General features: G+C 35.8%; 1 protein-coding gene across 2 annotated transcripts in view; it reads right to left on the reverse strand.

The window, feature by feature from the left end:
- Positions 1 to 369: 369 nt before the first annotated feature.
- Positions 370 to 19,478, reverse strand: part of CDH12 (cadherin 12) — a 319,865-nt gene continuing 300,756 nt past the window's right edge. For both annotated transcript variants that reach the window (XM_074826484.1, XM_074826478.1), the window contains exons 11-14: positions 12,978 to 13,099; positions 11,317 to 11,434; positions 6,169 to 6,420; positions 370 to 1,320 (exon numbers count right to left, since the gene is read on the reverse strand). In XM_074826484.1, coding sequence (XP_074682585.1) covers positions 821 to 1,320; positions 6,169 to 6,420; positions 11,317 to 11,434; positions 12,978 to 13,099 — 992 coding nt within the window. In that variant the 3' untranslated portion in view covers positions 370 to 820. The remainder of the gene's footprint in view (positions 1,321 to 6,168; positions 6,421 to 11,316; positions 11,435 to 12,977; positions 13,100 to 19,478) is intronic.

Consider the following 19,478-nt stretch of genomic DNA (forward strand, 5'->3'; position numbering starts at 1 on the left):
AATAACAGTCTCATTTTAAAAGAAGAGGGGGAGCCAAGGGAAATTTGCTTTACATAAAGAAAGAGCTGCTTTCATCTTTTTATTATTTTTGAAAAATTTAATATTTGCATGAACATTTTAAATATTCATTGATGAATGATAAGATCTTTCCCTTTTTGATTTGGGCTTTACATCTTCAGAGTGAGCAACAGCATTTTAAATTTAATTTTTCGACCAAATTTTGGAAGAAGAAATATGAAGTCTTGACATAGTGTTTTCTTCTTTTAAAAAACCAAACATAACCCCCAAACACAATGTACACTCCCTCCCCCCCACCCTTAGTTTTCACTCCAGGAAGTGATCTCCATTTTTGTTCTAAAAGAAGTCAGCATGTTGCTATTGCTTCTTGTCTTAAAGTTCTTGTCCAATCTACCATTCAGTTTTATAACACCATCACAGCAGACTCTTTACCACTTAAATGATAAAAGTTTCAATAGGCACTTTAGTGGAATTACGAAAAAGCTACCACTCTTCCACCATGATGCCAGAAAGCTATCTTCTTTCTAAATCAGGCCAGTATACTGTACCTTGTAAGCCTGAGCTTGTCTCAGTGTAATTCCAGAGTAACAAAATAACAACAACAAAAAAAGGTGTATATTACAGGATTTATCTTTCCTTTGCAGATCAAACCAAAACTGACAGTATGATAAATGTAGTAACTTGCTGGAAACAGTTGCTGTCTTTTATAATCAAAGAAATCTTGTCCTATATAAAGCTTAGGTTTATCTTTTAAATTTGTTATTGGTTTACTTTTCTTTTTATTTTCTGTTGTAGCTGTACTTTAAGTGACTTTGTCAGGGTTATAACTTTCTTCTTCTCCAAACATGTCTGCCAAGATCTTAAAGCGAGGTCCCCAGTCACTCAGATAGTCATAATCCTGGTCTGCTTCTGTAGTAAGGGAGTCTATAGAGCTGAGAGACTCTGCAACAGATCCATTTCCTTCATAAGCATAGGTTGCCAAGGAGTCATAAGGGGGTGCAGTTGGATCTACATCATTTTCCTGCAGCCTTTGATTAATGAAATCTCTTATGTCTGTGTTATCTTCCACTGGTGGTCTCTGACGAGGAAAACGCAAGGTGTCTGGTTTTATGTCCCTGCGTATTTTGTTATCTTCAATCACTTTGGGATTCCTCAGGGCGCCTATGTCGAAAGCCTGGGTGTCCTCTTCTCCACCTCCTTCATCATCATAATGGATAACATTATCTCTGATGTCTTCTTTAGAGGTCATCAGGGTGTCCTTTTTCTTCTGCCTCCGAAGTGCTACATATAGTACCACAATGACTGTAACAAGAGAAAACTGAAGTTAAGACATGCACAGAAATAATTTGGTACTCTGATCACATATCATTATATCTTCCTTTGAAAGTTGCAAGCAATCAAAGGGACTTTTTTCCTTAGAAGATATGCTCCCACTATTCTTTTTAAAATAGCAGTGCTCTAGCCAATGAAAAAGTAATTTGCTGTTTGATCTATGAATCTAACTTTCCTTCATGCTTGCTGTTCTGCTGAAGGAAGTAACAAATAATTTTCCTACTGGCCTGCTTTGCGAACAAATAGAATTGGACAGGACTTCAGCTTTTAAGTTGAGAGAGACAGAGAGATGGGATTTTTTAAAAAAATGTCTTCCACAGCGAAATAGAGAAAAATCCCCAAATTTCCACATTGCAGAGCAAAAAAAAAAAAAACAAAACAAAACCAAAAAAAACCAAAAACCAAACCCACGGTATTAAAGAGAAAAAAAAGTAATCTGGAATCTTTGAAAAGGAGAAAAAATAATCCTAATTCATCTTTTTACACAGCACACTTTGGCCTCTTCAGGGATCTGCTTTGAAAATTCCCATGTTCTGGAGAGAAAAGGGATCCAGGAGAGTTGATTGATTTTCAAGATTCACCTCCTCCAAGCTCAACATCAGTCCATCCCAATGAGCAGGAAATCAAGCGAAGGCAGCAGGAGGCCTGCATGGATGAGTAAGGAGCTCCTGATTAAACTCAGAGATAAAAAAGAGGCATATAAGAGGTGAAACTAGAGACAGGTGAGCCAGGAGGAATATATAGTGACTGTGAACATGCAGGAATGTGTTAGGAAATTCAAGGACCATCTGTCATTGAATCTTGCAAGGGACATGAAGGGCAACAAGAAGGGCTTGTACAAGCATGACAGCAACAAAAGAAAAAGTAGAGAAAATGTAGGCCCACTGCTGAATGGGGCAGGGGATCTTTTGACAAAGGACACAGAAAAGGCCAAACTATTCAATGGCATCTTTGCATCTGTCTTTGTTGGTAAGGTTGTTCTTCAGGAATCCCAGATCCCTGAGACCAGAGGGAAATTCTGGAACAAGAAAGACTTATCCTTCGTGGAAGAGTATCAGGTTAGGGAACACTTAAAGAAACTGGACACACAAGTACATGGGACCTGATGGAATGCACGCGATCTCATTGTGAGGCCACTTGCGATAATTTTTGAAAGGTCATGGTGACTGGGAGAAGTGTGAGGACTGGAGCAAGTGTCACTCCTATCTTCAAGAAAGGCAAGAAGAACAAGCTAAGGGCCAGTCAACCTCATCTTCTTCCTGAGGAAAGTGATGGAGAAAATAATTCTAGAAAACATTTTCAAACATACCGAGAACAGAAAGGGGATCAGGAGTACTCAGAATGTATTTACGAAGGTGAAATTGTGCTTAACTCACCTGATAGCCTTCTACAATGAAGTGACTGATGGATGAAGGGAGAAAAGTGTACTGTTTTTATCCTAACTTTAGCAAAGCTTTTGAGGATGTCTCCCATAACATCCTTCTCAGAAAAACTGAGAAAGTGTGGACTAGACAAGTAGACGGTAAGGTGGATGGCAAAGATGGCCAAACTGTCAGGCTGTAAGGGTTGTACTCAACAACCCAAATACAAGATGGAGACCAGTCACTAATGATGTATCCAGGGGTCAACACTGGGACCAGTTTTGTTTAACATCTTCATAAATGATCTGGATCATGGGATTGAGTGCACCCTCAGCAAGTTTGTAGGTAGATACAAAACAGAGGTTGTGTCACTATTCAAAGGGACCTCACCAGGCTAGGGGAATGGGCCAACAGGAAACCCATGGACCTTCAAAGGGAAATGCCAAGTCCCACACATGGAGATGAATAACCACATACTGTAGATGCTATTGACTGGCCAGGAAGCAGCTTGACAGAGAAGGACTTAGGGTTCTGGTGGACAGCAAGGTCACCATGAGCCAGCAGTGTGTCCTTGTAGCAAAGAATGCCAACAGCATTTAGGGCTACATTAGGAAGAGTGTTGTCAGCAGGTCTAGGGAGGTGATCATTCCCCTCTGTTTAGCCCTGGTCAGACACACTTGGAGTTCTGGGCACAATTCCAGTTCTTGGCTCCTCAGTACAAGACAGACATGCACTTCCTGGCATGAATGCAGTGCAGAGCCACAAAGATGATTAAGGGATTAGAACATCTGCCATACAGGGAGAGGCTGAGAGAGCTGTGCTGTTCAGCTTGGGGAAGAGAAGTCTCAGGAGAATCTTATAAATGCGTATAAATACTTGATGGATGGAAGTAAAGAAGATAGAAACAGACTTTTTTCTTAGTGCTGCCCAGGGACAGGACAAGAATCAATGGGCACAAATTGAAATGCAGGAAATTCCATTAAAGTGTAAGAAAAAAGCTTCTTTACTGTCAGAATGGTCAAGCATTGGATCATGTTGCCCAGAGAAGTTGTGGTGTATCCCTCCTTGGAGATATTCAAAACCCCACTGCATTTGTGCCTGAGCAACCTGCTCTAACTGACCCAACTGTAAGCTGGGAGCTTGGACTAGATGATCTTCAGAGGTGCCTTCCAACTGTGATTTTGTGATTTGATATAATACGTTACAAACTGACTTTTTTCCAAATGGCAACTCAATGGCAATCAGCTTGTGTTATTTTTTCCAATAGTTTGTCTTTGGAGATATATTTAATTGAATGTAAAATCTGCTTGTAGTAAACTGGCCTTTTTGTAATTTTTAATTCCCTAACCGCCTTTGGTAGAAATTATAGTGTTCTAAGCACTGTTGGTTAAGTAAAACAATAATGAATACAGGAGTCGCAATGATTATAAATTCATGATCAGGCTTGTGCAGTCTAAAATAACGCCTGACTCTGGTAATATGTTGACTGTCTTTTGTGTAGAAATGAGTTCGACATGAATGACTTCAACTACAATTTTAATGATTCTGTGTTAGGCCAGGTTCACAGCAAGAAATGAAAATCCAAAAGCAGTTTTTAAATTGATCAATGGAATAGTAAGGAGAAAGTCTGGATATAAGATAAATGCCATTCTCTTAGGTTACACACAGCACTGGAGATCTCATTATTTATACATTAATTTTTCTGGGTAATATTGCCAGGCTGATTTGAATGAAGGGAGTTATTAAAGGACCAAAACCTCTTTTCCCAACATAATCTCACTAATTCAGTCTGGCATTCTGTGCAAAGCAGGAATTAAAGTATCTTCATCAGCTTTGTATATGACAAGAGCGTCAGTCAGCAGCAGAGCTGATAACGAGTTCTTTGACATATTTTTTTTATTGAATATGTTGGGGTTTTTAAATAAAAATTGTATTGATTTCAACAAACCATTAAGGGAACATAAACGCATTTCTGTTGAAAGCCTCCATGATCACCTAGCATATTTGGGGGAAAAAATCAGACTCCAGGTATTCCCACTTCCCCAGATACTTTGCCAATGTGAATGATCTCTCTACCAAGAGCACCAAGCTCTCTGCTGCATACTTCACACTGTCCAGATTAGTGGACACAAAGGGAGCAACATGAAAGGCTTTGCTATAGCTATGTGTTTAGAGCTTCTAGGCACTTTGTAACAGAGAGCTTAGATATCCTGGAAGTCCTGCTTTAAAACAGAGATCTAATTGACATATTTCTTCATGTAAAAATAAGTTAAAGTTTTTTTCATAATGGAATTTCTTTGATGCTGAGGCTCTCCCCTGGCTGCTTTTACCCAGGAAACCCCTACAAATTAAAAAGTACTCCCAAGGAATTGTGGTAAAGGAGACAGCATTCTTCTTACTTTCGAAAAACTGACCTAAGGTTGTTTTGGTTTGTTTTTAAATTCTTCAGAATGGGTGTATTCGTTATTAATTCCTATTCCATGGGAAGTATGACTGTTTGCCACTCTAATTCTGATTTGAAACAACATTTTTCTCACAGCATAAAATTTGTACACAGAACAGAAATTCTGAATTTTATGCACTGCTACTCAGAAGCTATTTATGTAACCCTGAGCCTGTACTAATTTATTTAAGTGGTAAATTACTGTATTATTCAAATGCAAAGAGGTGTCCATATGTTATATTCTGTGTCCGCAGCTATTTTTGACCATTAGACCCACATAAGGAGTAGCATGAGATCTAGGAATCCCACTACTACCAAGAAGAGGTATAGGCTAGCATCTGTAAGAATTAGTCTGCTCTCTGCAGCCCACATTGTGACTGTGTAATCTACAAAGTTGGTTTTATTTCATTATCAGTTCATTAAGGCTACATTATAAGTAGGATGCATATGAGTATTGACTGCTTTGGCCATGCTGTAAATAAGGCAATATTCAAATATAATGTAGATCAAATGGCAATGCTACCTTATGGAATCCATGCCTGCCTGAAATTAAAATGTTCCTGTAAAGTTTTACATGGACCTAGCCAGTCAGAGTCTACATTACAATTATTTTCTCCTCTCTGATTTCTTTGTTCTCCTTTTGCTGAAGATGGCATGAATAATTAAATAAAGGCTCTTACTAAGTCCTTACTGCTGTCACTGTCAGTAGGACTTGTCTATCTTAGGAATAATCTGAAAATATTAATCCTTCAAGAAAGATATTTAAACAAAACTGTTTCAGAGAAAAAAATGTGGCTTGAATTCCACTGAAAACTGGTTCTCTTTATGCAATAAGAAATATGAAGGTGTTAGCAGATTCAAGGTCATGGTCAGTGCTTTGTGATGTTTTTCTAGAAACATAGGAGCATTTTCAGTGGCTTTTGTAAAACAACAGATGAAGCTAATAACAACACAAATCAATGCACAGGTGAATAATCAGAGTAATGCACTTCACATGGTTTCATGAGAACTAACCTAGAAGTATAACAATACACAACAAGATTGCAATCAGTGCTCCCGTGCTGAGGCCTACTGGTAAGAAGATTGCTTCCACATTGCAGGACAGGATGGTGCCATCAGAATCACATCTGCAAACACGGATAGTCATTGTGTTTGTGCTGCTCTGAACAGGGTAACTGCTATCTTCTATTACTACTGGAAGAAAGTACAGCTCTTGCTGCCTTCTGCTGTAGCCATTTCTCCTGGTTTCAATCCCAGCTGTGTTGTCTGTAAAACATACAACATGGTCATTACAGGATTTTTACTGTGTTCTTCAATTCACCATTGTAGTTTGTATCACCTTTAGTAATAGGAAGCTATTTTGTTTTCGAAACTCAGTGAATGACATGCTTTATGCAATTGCCTTGTTTCATCACTACAGAAGGTATTGTATTCTGACTGGTACAGCTATTTTTTGCAGAGAATTAAATAATATTCCATTTCTTGTAAACCTGTTAGCTTGACAGCTGAAATTTCAAAGTCAACATAAATAATAATTAAACAAAGCATTACAGGTATTAGATTAGGAAGGCTTTTTGGTTATTCTTTTCTCTTATCTCCTTATATTCCAAGTCTGTGGTCCAAAGGACTTTGATTGAACATGGATTTAGAATCATGTCTGTATTAGTTAATTAATTAAATTCCCTTTAAAACTGAAAGTAATATGCTTGGCCAAAATGCAAAACTCCTTCAACTTTCCTGCCCCATTAAAAATAAGTACAGAAATGAACTGAGTACTTTATAATCAGTACATTTTCCATCAATTAGTCATGAATGTGTTCAGAACTCCTTGAAGTTATGTTTTGTCATTTCTGCCTGGTAGAAATTCAGTTATCCCTGCTTTTCTTGAATCAAACGGAGTAGCAAGGAAAAGATGAGAAGATTAAAAGAATTACACTGAAAGCAAAACCAAAATGAAATTAGCAGGGAATTAATTAGCTGACAGATCTGAATGAAGGTAGCCTGCAGCAGTCACCATTTTGCCATCTCACTCATGTGCTTTCTTTAGAAGAGGTCACTTGCTGTCCATGTTATGACTTTTATCCTTTCTTGGGGTTTTGTCACTAGGTAGAGGGATTAAGGGCTCTGAATTCCATACTCAAATACTTGTGTGCAGTTCTGATTAAGGACAATAAGAAGGAACCCTAAATATCCAAAATCAGACATGTTATAATCAGACACCATTGAGAAAGCACTTGACTGACAAAACGCTTATTTCAGAAGTCCCTTTTTCATCAAACTCAGACATGGTACATAGACACATCAAGTTCAGTTTTGAAAAAGAAAAATGTCTCAAAATTGTTTGAATCAAACACCTTCCATCTTCAGCTTGTTCTTTCTGTGATTAATCATCTGCACTGTATAGAGAGTTTCAGATCTAATTTAAAGTAATAATTTTATTTCCACTCTTATTTCTATTTCTATTAATAGTTATTCATATTCTTTTTCCTTTTTCTTCTAATTGCAATGTTGAAGATCACTTTAATACATGTTACAACGCAACAAAATTACTTTCCATTCTCCTTTGAGAAGAATCAAAGAGATCGAGCTCTCAAGTCTTTGGCTTTGAACAATTTTTGTTGCTCTTCTATGACCCCTTTCAGTTGTTCAAAGGCCTTTTGAAAATATGGACACAGGCATGTGTCTGAACTCTACACAGAGCAGCCTGGAGCTGCAGCCTGAAGCTGACATGGCTTCTGGTTCTTCAGTCTGTTGGCAATAAATTCATTTTCAGGATGTGTGTGACAGTCTGGAGAGAAAGAAAATTCTTGCTCTTACATGAGCAACTGAATGTGCTCAGCAGGGAAGCAGCCCTCTAGGGAGCATGGCGAAGCCAGCAAAGTGGAAAGAAGGTGGTGAGCAGCTCAGCTGGAAGCACCCCAGCTCTGCCAGGGACTCTCACTTCAGTTCACAGTTGGTGGATTGGTCTCAGCACTGCTGAAGGTATAGTCTAGAAACATAGCATTTCCCTGTGTTTATATTTCTGGACACTCCAAATGGCAACCTTGAGCTACTGTCTTGCTTCTGTTCTCATTAAGTTATATTCTGAAGAAGTATGGAACCTGGAAAAGTTTATTCTCTTGGCTACACTACACACATATTGCACATGATGTAATATCACAACACCCATGATGTTTAGCTGTATAGAATAGCACTGGTTATTGGGTTTCTTGATGTGTTTAAAAATGTTAAACAACACCTTAACTTGTAAAAGCATTAATTGTAACACGATGAACAAGATGATTGTTTCCTCAAAAAAATCAAAATCCCTTTCACAAATTACCTGCTTGGTACTGACATAATTGCTAACTCAAAAGATAATGGTATTTATGTTTTTAAAAAGTTTCTGTAAGGAAAATAAGGTTGTGTTATTATATCTCTGAATTGTGCACAGAGCAGACCTTCCACATTTTTGGCAAACAAAAGGCAGAAGATATTGAAAATATGGTACAGAGTTTCTGTTTGGAAAGATTTTTTCAATAGCTCTGTTAGTCTTCTAAACTTAAAAAGTCTTTTATGGTTGGAAAATATTCCACAAAAACTTTTTTTTTGTCTCCCTTGTTTTTCAATAAATAATGTATTTCTTTCTTATTTTTTAATAAGAAATGCTTTTAAGAGTGTGTGTATATAGGTACATACACACACAAACATTTATATATGAAAAATTGTGTCTCTTGGTGGTTTCTAATTTAATTTTTTATCAGAATATTGCATTTGTTTTTATACAGTAGAGAAAGTTTGTTAACAGACTACTGAGATCCAAAGTCATCTCGGTGTCAACATTACTGGTTTAAAAGGAGAAATTTAATTATCTAATAATATTTGAGCAATTTCCTCACCAAACTCATATGCTAAGCACACTTCACAAAAGCTGTATATGAGAAAGGTCATTGAGTTTAATTACTGTATAGCCATTTGAAGTTTAAAGATTATTTTGAGGAATTAAGTATATTAAAATGACCCTAGAAGAACTGGAAGAAAACAATAGTTTGTAATTATTTGAAAAAATTAAATCTTGGTGAAATTAAAGGATATTTTAGGAAATAGACAAAAAGAAATAAATTAAAGCTCTTACTTTAAAGAAATCTTGAACAAAAGAGCAAAGGTATTTAGAAATACACAGTATTTGTGCTATAAGACTACATAATCGTGAAGACACTACCCATCTGGGCCTTCAAATGTGTTGAAAAGTGAACAGATGAAAGTAATTAATGTAAAATATGAGGAATATCTAAAGAGGTATATTTTCTTTCTTCTATTAAGATACAGAGAACATTTTTTTTTTCTTCTTAATTATAATCATTAGCAAAGTTCCCCATGCTGAGTTTTCCAAGAAAATACTACCAACAGCTAAGCAGGAAACGGGACATAACAGAAGCTACAGTGCAGCATTAAGGGGAAGCAAACTGAAGCATTATCCAAAATTTTAAGTCCAGTGGGACATAGATATAAAACACTTATATTTTGCTTGGCATAATTATATAGTTAGATAGTTAAATGCCACAACATTTTTAAATACTAGTAGCTCTTAAAACCATACTGTTTAGACTAAGCACTTCTGGAGAAGAGTAATGACTTAACTGTCCAAGAATAGATGGAAACTTGAATCCAAGATAAGGTTGTCCTTCATATTCATTGAGCTGTCTGTCTCAAGAACACTATTTGATAAAATGTTGACCAGCGTATTTTGGGTTTCATAAGATACTATTACTCATGTCTGCAATATTATGAATTATTATGGTTTCATTATATATTGTGTTTACAAATCATTAAATGAAATAATTTGCTCATCTGTAAAATGTTTTTAGCTATCTATGACATACTAAGATAAAAGTCACTAATAAGTTTGGGAATAAACCATTTTTGTCTTGTCATCTTCACAGAGGAGCTATAGAAAAAAGAGAAAATAAGCATAGTTTATTTTTCTGCTGTTTCAAATTTATTTCTTCCTGAACTTTCTTAATGACAAACATCTTCATGATTAATAGTTGTGCTTATTTTGTTGTCTCTCATTTTGTATCACCTAACATTATTTCTGAGGTGATGAGCTTTTGTTAATGTGGGTCATAAATGGTTTTGAAAAAAGCTAAATAAGTAGCCTCTGCAATTTTTTTCATTCTGTATATTATCCATTTCTAGCCCTTTTTAGGGCTTGGTTTGCTTAATATTTTTTTTTTTAAATTAAGAATTATATACTTTTTCTTAAAAGTGATACTTATAAGTAATACTTATAACCTACATAGTTAAATAGGAAAAGAATTGTTACTGAACTTTATTGGATGGATTTGGGTGTTCTTTCTTTGCAGAGTAATGTAAACCCTTTTTTATGAAAAATTTTACATAACACAGTTCTTTAAAGATCACCTAATAGTTAATAAACTCATTGTTAAAATTTTTTTCCTTATTTGATTAAAGTAATTAGTGGTTAAAATTTATTACAGTTTATTATGATGTTTTAGCTGTGTCTCTTCCCAAGACTACATGTTTGAAGATGTTTATAAGAGCAAAAAGATCAATTTTTTCATCTTGGGTTGTTCTTTGTCATTTTTTAAAAGCGTTCAAGTGAAAAAGAAAAAAAAAAGATTATAAGCTATGACAAAAATTGGGGGTAAAAATCAGAGATGTTAATTATATAAATCTACAAATTATTAAGAGTGTTGTGGGATGTTATACTGCAGCAGTACTGTCCATATTTAGAACTAATTCTTCTGCAGGACTATGCATCCTTGAGGAAGCACAATAGCTGGGTACTTCGAAAACAGCAAAGCGATAGGATTTAAACAAGGCAGCAATAGTGCCTTGTTTAAAGGTATACCTGCATTGACATATGACTTCTTCCTGAGATATTGAACTATAAAAAGAAGAAAATAAAACTGGTAGCAGTGTTTTTGCAGGTTTGTAGGGAAATCTCAGCCTTTTATGTTCTGACAATTCCTGTCCCCTAAAAATGAGAAAAGGTGCAAGACCTGAATTTATATTAATATATGTCCTAGATAGTTTCAAAATTAGAAATGTCAAATAACAAAGTTAGTCTGTAGACATGACTGTAGTACAAAATAATCGTATTTGTCATTATAATCACAGCCTGATGCTCTGAAAGAGAGATATGTATAAGCAACTTACTTCTGTAGTCATGGACTGTGAAATTTGGTTTGTTGGAAGCCTCAGGTGACAGTCGGAAGGAAAACCTTTGCCCAGCTGGTGACAAATCTTTGTCTGCTGCAGTGACAATCTGTATCACCTGAAACCAGATTAAGATTAATTCTGAAGTCAGTTCACTCTTTTAAAAGAAGCAGTTTTGTAGAAGTGCAAAATGAACATCAAATGAAACAATGGAAGTGAAATACTGCCAGATTACTCTCATTCCTCCAATATATTGGACAGTGGAGGCAAAAAGTTTGAATACTATAGCCTCCAGAAAACTCGTGATATCTCAGGTCTCGCTTTGACATATCTGAAGGAAATCAGAAAGATTTACCCTATATTCATAGCAGAAGTATTTAATATTTGTCTTTTGTATCAAAATACTAGTGATTGTTTTCAGGTGAGTGATTACTTAGAGACAGTTCACTTTATCTGCTACTACTATCACTGTTACAACCAGTACATGTTGTAGTACTTCAAAAAGCAGCACCCTAATTTTACAGCTTGAAATGAAGTAGAGAGGGTTGAAAGGTCTGCACCATTTAGGCATGAAGGAATTTTTGGGTCCAAGTCCTATCTACTACATTTCAGGTAAGCACAGTGCAGTTAAATTGTTTCATAGTAGGATTACCACTGATCTTTTAAAAAGGAAGGCATTTTTTTATGTAACAAGGATCTACATATTTCTAATTTTTGACAGCTCTGTGCTTGTCTCAGCCTTCTCTGTAAAAGGTTCCCCTTTCTACTGTTAGTGCCTGAATAAGAAATTAGAGGTATCTGATAAACTAGAAGTTAAATTATGTTGTATGGAAGTTATTTAAACATTTGAAAAAAAAAAAAAAAAGGAAGATGAGATAGGAATATCATATGAAGTCATGGACAAATCTGTAATAAAGGCAATAAAAATCACATGGACTGATTACATATTACGTACATACAAAGAGAAGTCACTGATTACGTAGCAGGATGAATATGTTCCTTCCCTGGCTGGGGCTAGCAGTCACTCTCAAAGTTGAACAGTTGAAGTTACAAGTCTTGTCTTGGAAACAGTATTAGCTGTTAATATGTATGGTGGTTGGCCTTGGTGCTTTGCAGCACTGTGTTTAATTACACAAATTTATGGCAGAAGGAGCACATGCCAACAGCTTCTGGGGCCAGCTCTATTAATATTGGCATCACTCTCGGTAAAAGGTGGTATTTAGAATCTGAAATAGGTTTCACATGCTATGCATATATTTGAAACTGTTTATAAAAACAAGCTTTCAGGAAGATTGTCTTTGGGGCTGTGGGTTCTTTTTCTCAGAATAGGACACAGAAATGTTTGCAATGCATCCTACTCCATTTACTCACTGCAGTTTTTCCTTTATAATTAAGTGTCTTTAAGGAAGGGATTCTTTCTCCTGTCATAGCTAGTAAATGCACACTAAAGGGTGGCTCAAGCCAATATAATCAGGGATAATTAAAAAAATAGACCATAAAGGTCAACAAACAGAATTCCAGAAGGTGAGTATTTCCAACACAGACATTTAATTTGTAAAAGAATTCTACCATGATGTCATTTTCAAACCCAGAAATTTCTATTGTTATAAATAATACTAAGGAAACAGAGCAAAATAGCAAGCATTACAAATTTGAAATACCTGTCCTGGCTTGGCATTTTCACATACAGATGTCTCATATGGAACTGAAATTTCAGGAGGAAACTCGTTGACATCCAGGACATTTATTATAACGTTGACTTTGCTGGTTAATAGTGGGTTACCTATAAATGATTTTTAGGAGAAAAGCATTAAGGAATACTATTTATATTTGTTGTCATCACCAGTGTCCATGAGCTGTCATAAACTGTTTTGATCCCAGTACTGTGACTTCTAAAAGCCCTTGACTTCCATTTATTTCTGATTTCTACTAAGGAGGAATCAGAAGCAAAATTCTTATCATTTTGTACCAGACTTTGATCCATTACTCTTCATGGGGTAGGAATCAATCAACATGATTATCAGAGCACAAATTAAAGAATTTGAAGTTGTACTTGTAAATAAACTTTTCTCACAACACTTTTCATGGAGTCTGTGGAAAATGCTTCCAATAATTAAAACTGAAATCTATTTTCCATAATGGAATGCAGAAAATCGATATTTATTAGTTAGCCACTGTTTACATCTTTAAGATATTTAGGAGGTAAGTGGAGCATACCCATTTAGAAAATGGAGAAAAGTAAGAGAGAAAGATATAAATAAAAATCTAGCTGAAAGCCAGAGTCAGTGGTAAATTTAGCAGTGGAACATGTAGAGCTAGCATTCCAGTTGTGGTTACACCATTAGGCTATGTTGTAACAGATATTGCTTTAACTGCATAAGTATTTGCAAGCAGCATATACTTTTATGCAAAAGAAATGCTAAAAACCAGTATACAATATTCTCCTTTCCATTGTTCTATCAATGCAGACAATCTTCATCAGTCACTAGATGCACTTTATAAACAAGTTGAACTGCAAATGCAATGTCTGACAGAAAGGAGACACAAATTCAATACAAAGCAGACAACATTCTCTTTTACTTTATGCTGAGACCTCTTGCAAGATAGCAGATACATAAAAAACAGTTTAGCTGGTGAGTGAAAAGGATAATTATTTTATTCTTTTGTAAGAAGAGTGGTAGCTACTATATAGACACAGGTATCTATTCAAGAAATCTATGCTATGAATCAGGGTGGTGTAGGAGTAACAGCATGGGGTCATGGTACATGGACAAGAACAGCTTTCTTGAATCTTCAGACACAAATGGACCCTTTAAATTATTTGCATTAGCTGCTTACTTCATCCTTGTATAAACCTTTGCATTTCTGTTTATAACTAACACAGCAAGGGACAAAGTCTCTTCATGGTAGCACTGTAGAAATTTTACATGATTTCTTTCTTGTTCTTAGGAACTATTAAATGCAGTGTTTTCAAGAGGCCTCTGTCAAAGCCAAAAGGTATTCCCTAACGATTTCCTAGTTAAGTAGTAACAGCAGCAAGTAGAAGTGTGATTTACCTGTTTACAAGTAGTGGATAAAATGACCATCCTACAAACTTAGCTTGGAATCTAAAAAAAAAATACCCCACAAAAAACCACTACCCTAATCACAAAATATTTGTAGTTCCTTCCTATGAACATATCTAATTAATAGTGAACATATCTAATAATATCTCTTTGAATCCTCATGCATTTTCAGTTGAGCATCATCCCTACTTGCAGCATGTCTCTGTGGAGAAAAGCATTGTGCAGTATGAATGAAGAAGACAGTTTGGTCTAGCAGCTGGGAATTCGGCAGTGATTCTTTAGATGCACAGAGAGCCAGAAGAAATCTAGATTATTTGCTCACAGTTGAATTGGTTCCTTTGTATAATAGGAAACAAAAAAGTACTAAGAAGTTATTTGAGTCAGTAGAGGGCAGGACCCTGACTCTGAAAATACACAGAGATCAAAAAAGCCCCAAGCAGGTCAAGTTCACGCAGTTACTGGCAGACACAACCTAACTTAAAACTTCCCTCCTAGCAGTTTGTTGCAAAAAGCACAGCAACTCACATGGAGCAACTCAGGTTTTTCTTTAGTTTTTGTGTGTTTATTTTAAGGCACAACACTGAACATCAGGAGTTCAGGATACATTCTTCCAACACATTCATGTATTGCCATGAAAGTACAGTCATAGATGTCAGTTCGTTTCCTTTTAGAAATATATTAACAATGCCTTTACAGTAAAAGAATGAATGTATTCAAAATTTATGCATCATGTACATGGGAGATATTAGCTGATTTAGATAATTTCTATTAAACATAACAGTTTCTATAAGAAGGCTTCTTAGGATATATTTTTTTAAAGTATCTTATATCAGTTATTTTTTCAGCTTTTTGGAATAGTGTACATATTATGGGAGTGTGTGTTTTTAAAACGAACAAAGGAATTTGACATTTTGCCTTCCCTCAAAATCACGATAACATGCTTTGGAAATATATGTGAATATGAGTATACTTTTTACATTTACTTCTCACTGATGGTCTGTGATTTGTTTTCTATGATTCTTCGAAAGATATATTAGAGGCCAAGATATTTTCTCCCTAAATATTTTAGCAAGGTAGAATTTTATCTTGCATAAATGGTCAGCAAAAATTAAATATTAAAGTAAACAGAATTACTACAGCATAAAATGGACCTATTTCTGGATTTCACTTTATTTATGTGATTAATTTTCCTTCTGGTTTGTGCTGATATCAGTTTAACTACTCATGTATATAAAGGAAGACTGCAAGAAGATTGTGTACAGCTTTGAATTCATATATAATTACAAAGACCTGTAATACTTGATGCAAACGCAGATGATGAATTGCATTTCAAATACCACTTTGCAGACTTGACCTCTATTTTCTCTGTTTTTTATTTGGTTTTCTGTTTGTCTCAAAATGGAATCTTTTGGAGCTCTGTGAGCACAGTAGCGACATGCATGCTTGTATCAGTGAGTGAGTCGCTGAAAACATCTGCTCACACTTTTTAAACCCAGATTACATAGATAAGAAAACAAATTGGTTAAATCATTAGCATAGGAATTAAGAAACTTATTTCAGGTTTCAATTCTGCCTGTAAGATACAGGCAGATTAATTAACTTCTTCTTTCCTCAGTTTTCCTGTCTGCTCGAGTACCATCATCTGTTAACATCTTTATGGTTCAAAGATATTACAGTAGTAGAAAATATGTAAAATACTTTGACTAATGAATTTATGAAAATGCAAGATATCTGAGAAAATAGATACTGACCATTGAGGAGAACTGGTGATTCCTTAATCCCAGTTATGGTATTCAGGAGAAGATAAACCCCATTTTGAGATTTAAACAGAGGTTTCTTTAGGATTCACAAAATTTGGGCCTAGACTTAGAGGAGTTGGAAAGATGGTTTGGACAGGAAGGATTATGATTACTTTATATTTATTTTCAACGTTAACAAGTGCCTTAAGGACAGGAAAGCAGAAATAAGATCTTACGCATATTATCTATTTACTCTTCTGTAAAACGCAAAAATCATTTCCATACTAGATAATTAAGCAGCACGCTGGAGAACTTTTTGAGCACTGGGCTGTGATTTTTTTATACCATTCTTACAGCAGCCCTTGGCACAGTTTTGGCCTGGGGCAACTAGTGGTCTTGCAGACAATTCACATGCATGTGCTGGGAGTTAGTATGGGCGAGGAGCCACTCTCAAAGAATCAGTTTACAAGTGGGCATCCTGTTTGGAAGGTGGGAGTTTTTAATGGCATAGAAATAGCCTGCTCAGTGCCAGATGGCCTTTGTGTTTGAAACGAAGGTAAGGCATGTTTAATTTATTAGTTTGGACAGAGTCTGCAGGATCAAAAATGTTTAGGAACAGCAACCACATACACTATTAGGGTGTTAAATTACTCTAAGAAGAAAAAAAAATACAATGAAATATAGTTAGGGAAAGAAAAGAAGTTCAGAGAAAATAGGAAGTGAAATGGGGGGGGGGGGAGGGGGAGGGGGAGAGGAATGTGAGTCTGAAACATCCTCTCCCTATTCATGCACTTTGTTCTATTTAAAGGCTGATTTTTTATTTCTACTGATGGGTAAAGGACCTTCTGCATTCAGCTGCCTTCATGTCTGTGCCATCATCCATGTGTCGGCAGAACAATCATCCACCTCCCACTTAAAAAGTTCTCTACTTCTGGACAGGCTTCTTTAACAAGGGAAACAATAAAGTTATGGTATCTAGTGTTAAATATGACAGTAGGCTATCTGTCACTCCATGCTGGGTACACCTCTGAGATGTTCTCAAGAGTCAGTTATGCTACTATTTGGAGACAGATTCCCAGACAATGTTTAGATCAGATATCTGGAATTTTTTCAGGGTTCATACGTGGAACCAGCAGCTACTGTCCGTATGTAAGATATATTGTGTTATTGCTGGGTAACCAGGACTTCTCTGGCTGTGACTGTAGAAGTTGACACAAGTAAGCCTAGGACAAGCAGATTTCATAATTAACTGTTTGCTAAGGGTCCAAGTTCTGCCTCTCTTCAAGCTGCCAACCTGCACCATGTGTGGTTTAGGCAGGGATTAAGGGGCAGGACCTAGAGTTTGGGGAAGAATAATCTCAGTATATATATATTTATATGTCAAATAGGTGCAGAATGAGACCACTGGACTTGCAACCATTTACAAATTCCCAAACAACCAGTCTTTTGAACAAGACCTTTTTTTTCCTCCGCAATAGGCAGTCAGCAAAGGTTACTTTAATAAACACAAGGTAATTCTCTTCTGTCTCATTTTTCACGTGTATTCCTTTAAAAATATAACTTCTGGTGTTTTAGTGCTAGTAAGAGTCAGATTTATCAGCTTGCAAGAAAAGTCTAAATGGTACGTTCATATCTACAGTTACATTTATCAATTGCCTGCTGCTATATTTAGCTGTATCTAAACTGCATGCCATTTATGTCATTGTTTGAAAAGTAACTTGATTGCTCAAAAGTTGTAATATTACTTCAAGACTTTAGTGGCTGTGAGAAAAAATGTAACACAAGCATCATCTGTGATTCGTACAGGGTTTCATGTTGAAGCTACAGAAGAACAAAGGGGAACAATCACTTAGAAGGCCCCAGGGCTAAGGTACAGGCAGGGAGTCCATGCAAGCCTGCTCATGACCTCGGCATCATTTTTCACACATAGGGGAATGACAGCAAAGCCAGTTTAATTTATTTTTTCTCTGACCTGATGGGGATAAAGCTGGTGGGCTTCGTTTATAATTTTCTTGTTGAAGAAAAGATAATTTGCAGAATGACCGTTAGGTTGTGTCTAAAAGGTGAGGGTTTTTTTGGTTTTGTTATTCTGTCACAGTGAGAAAACAAAATACATATTTTAGCAGTAAAGTTTTTTAAGTAAGAGAACTTAATCTGACTATTACTAGTTTGGAGTCTGTTTATTTAGAGATAAGGTCATGGAGAACTGAAAATACTTAGGTAATAATAGTGTCCATGCCTGAGGCAAGTTTATGCAACGAATTGCAATACTGGGCCACTTTCCTTAGCTAATCATGTGTATGTCAAGGCACTGTTCAGTGTACTTTTTGTCTAATAAGAGATGGCAATTTCAGTGTTTCTATGTCAGCACTGAACAAGTAACATTTTTTTATATATATAGCAGAAATTCCTCAAATATAGTGATTTTTTCCCCCTTTTTCTTCAGATATTTTCTTCTCTTCTAACTTTTTTCGGTTGTGTGCAGTGTGTCATCCCTTAAACCCCAGTCTTTATTTCTGTGCTAGCTCTTAGTCAGACAACTACATATAAAGTTTTGACAGTTACTGTACCTCAAATCCTCAAAAATATTGGCAGTTACTGGTGTAGTACAGGTGTGGCAATTGTTTTTAATGCTATGGATAATAGTAAATATATAAATATTTTTAGGTATGCTGAAATGAGTCACAAATATGTCTTAGGTGTAGATTCTTAACTAGACAATTGCTAAAATTGAGAATTTCATAATATAGTCTACCTGCTCAGCTCTACATAAACATGATATTACTCTATATGAGCTGGGAAGGTGCACAGACAGGTAAACTTGGAGGTTTTATCTAGCTTTAATTACTCTTTGAATAATAAACAGATTCCCATCAAGTTTACTAAAACTGCTGCCTTACTGCAGAAAAAAATTTACAAATCTCAAATGTTCTTTGTGCACCAATAAGTCTAAATAGTTAAGCTTTACTGAAACATAGACCATTTCAAGATCACTCCCCTTGGCATCTACCTGCCTTTCAGTTTCTCTGGAAACAAATTACAGTTCTGCTGGATATTCTGTGAATATACACATACAATGTATCTCCATATATTCAATCACTTGTGATAGCTTATTTTTCTCAGTTACTGTATTCCTTTTCTAAGCTACAGGTAAAATTCAAGTGTTCATTTGACTGGTGTCTTCATTATATTTTCAGGTTCTAGGCAGTGAGCCCATAGCTCTTTTTGAGATAAGTACAACTGAGAATTTATTTATTTATTTTAAATAATGTATACCTTCTCTGCTTCCAAAATCTCCCTCTTCCTGTTAGTAGCATGTATTACTTTTTAAAAACTCAAGCAATACATTGAGGGAAAC

This window comes from Strix aluco, chromosome 1 (assembly GCF_031877795.1).
Source record: "Strix aluco isolate bStrAlu1 chromosome 1, bStrAlu1.hap1, whole genome shotgun sequence".
Lineage (NCBI taxonomy): Eukaryota > Metazoa > Chordata > Aves > Strigiformes > Strigidae > Strix > Strix aluco.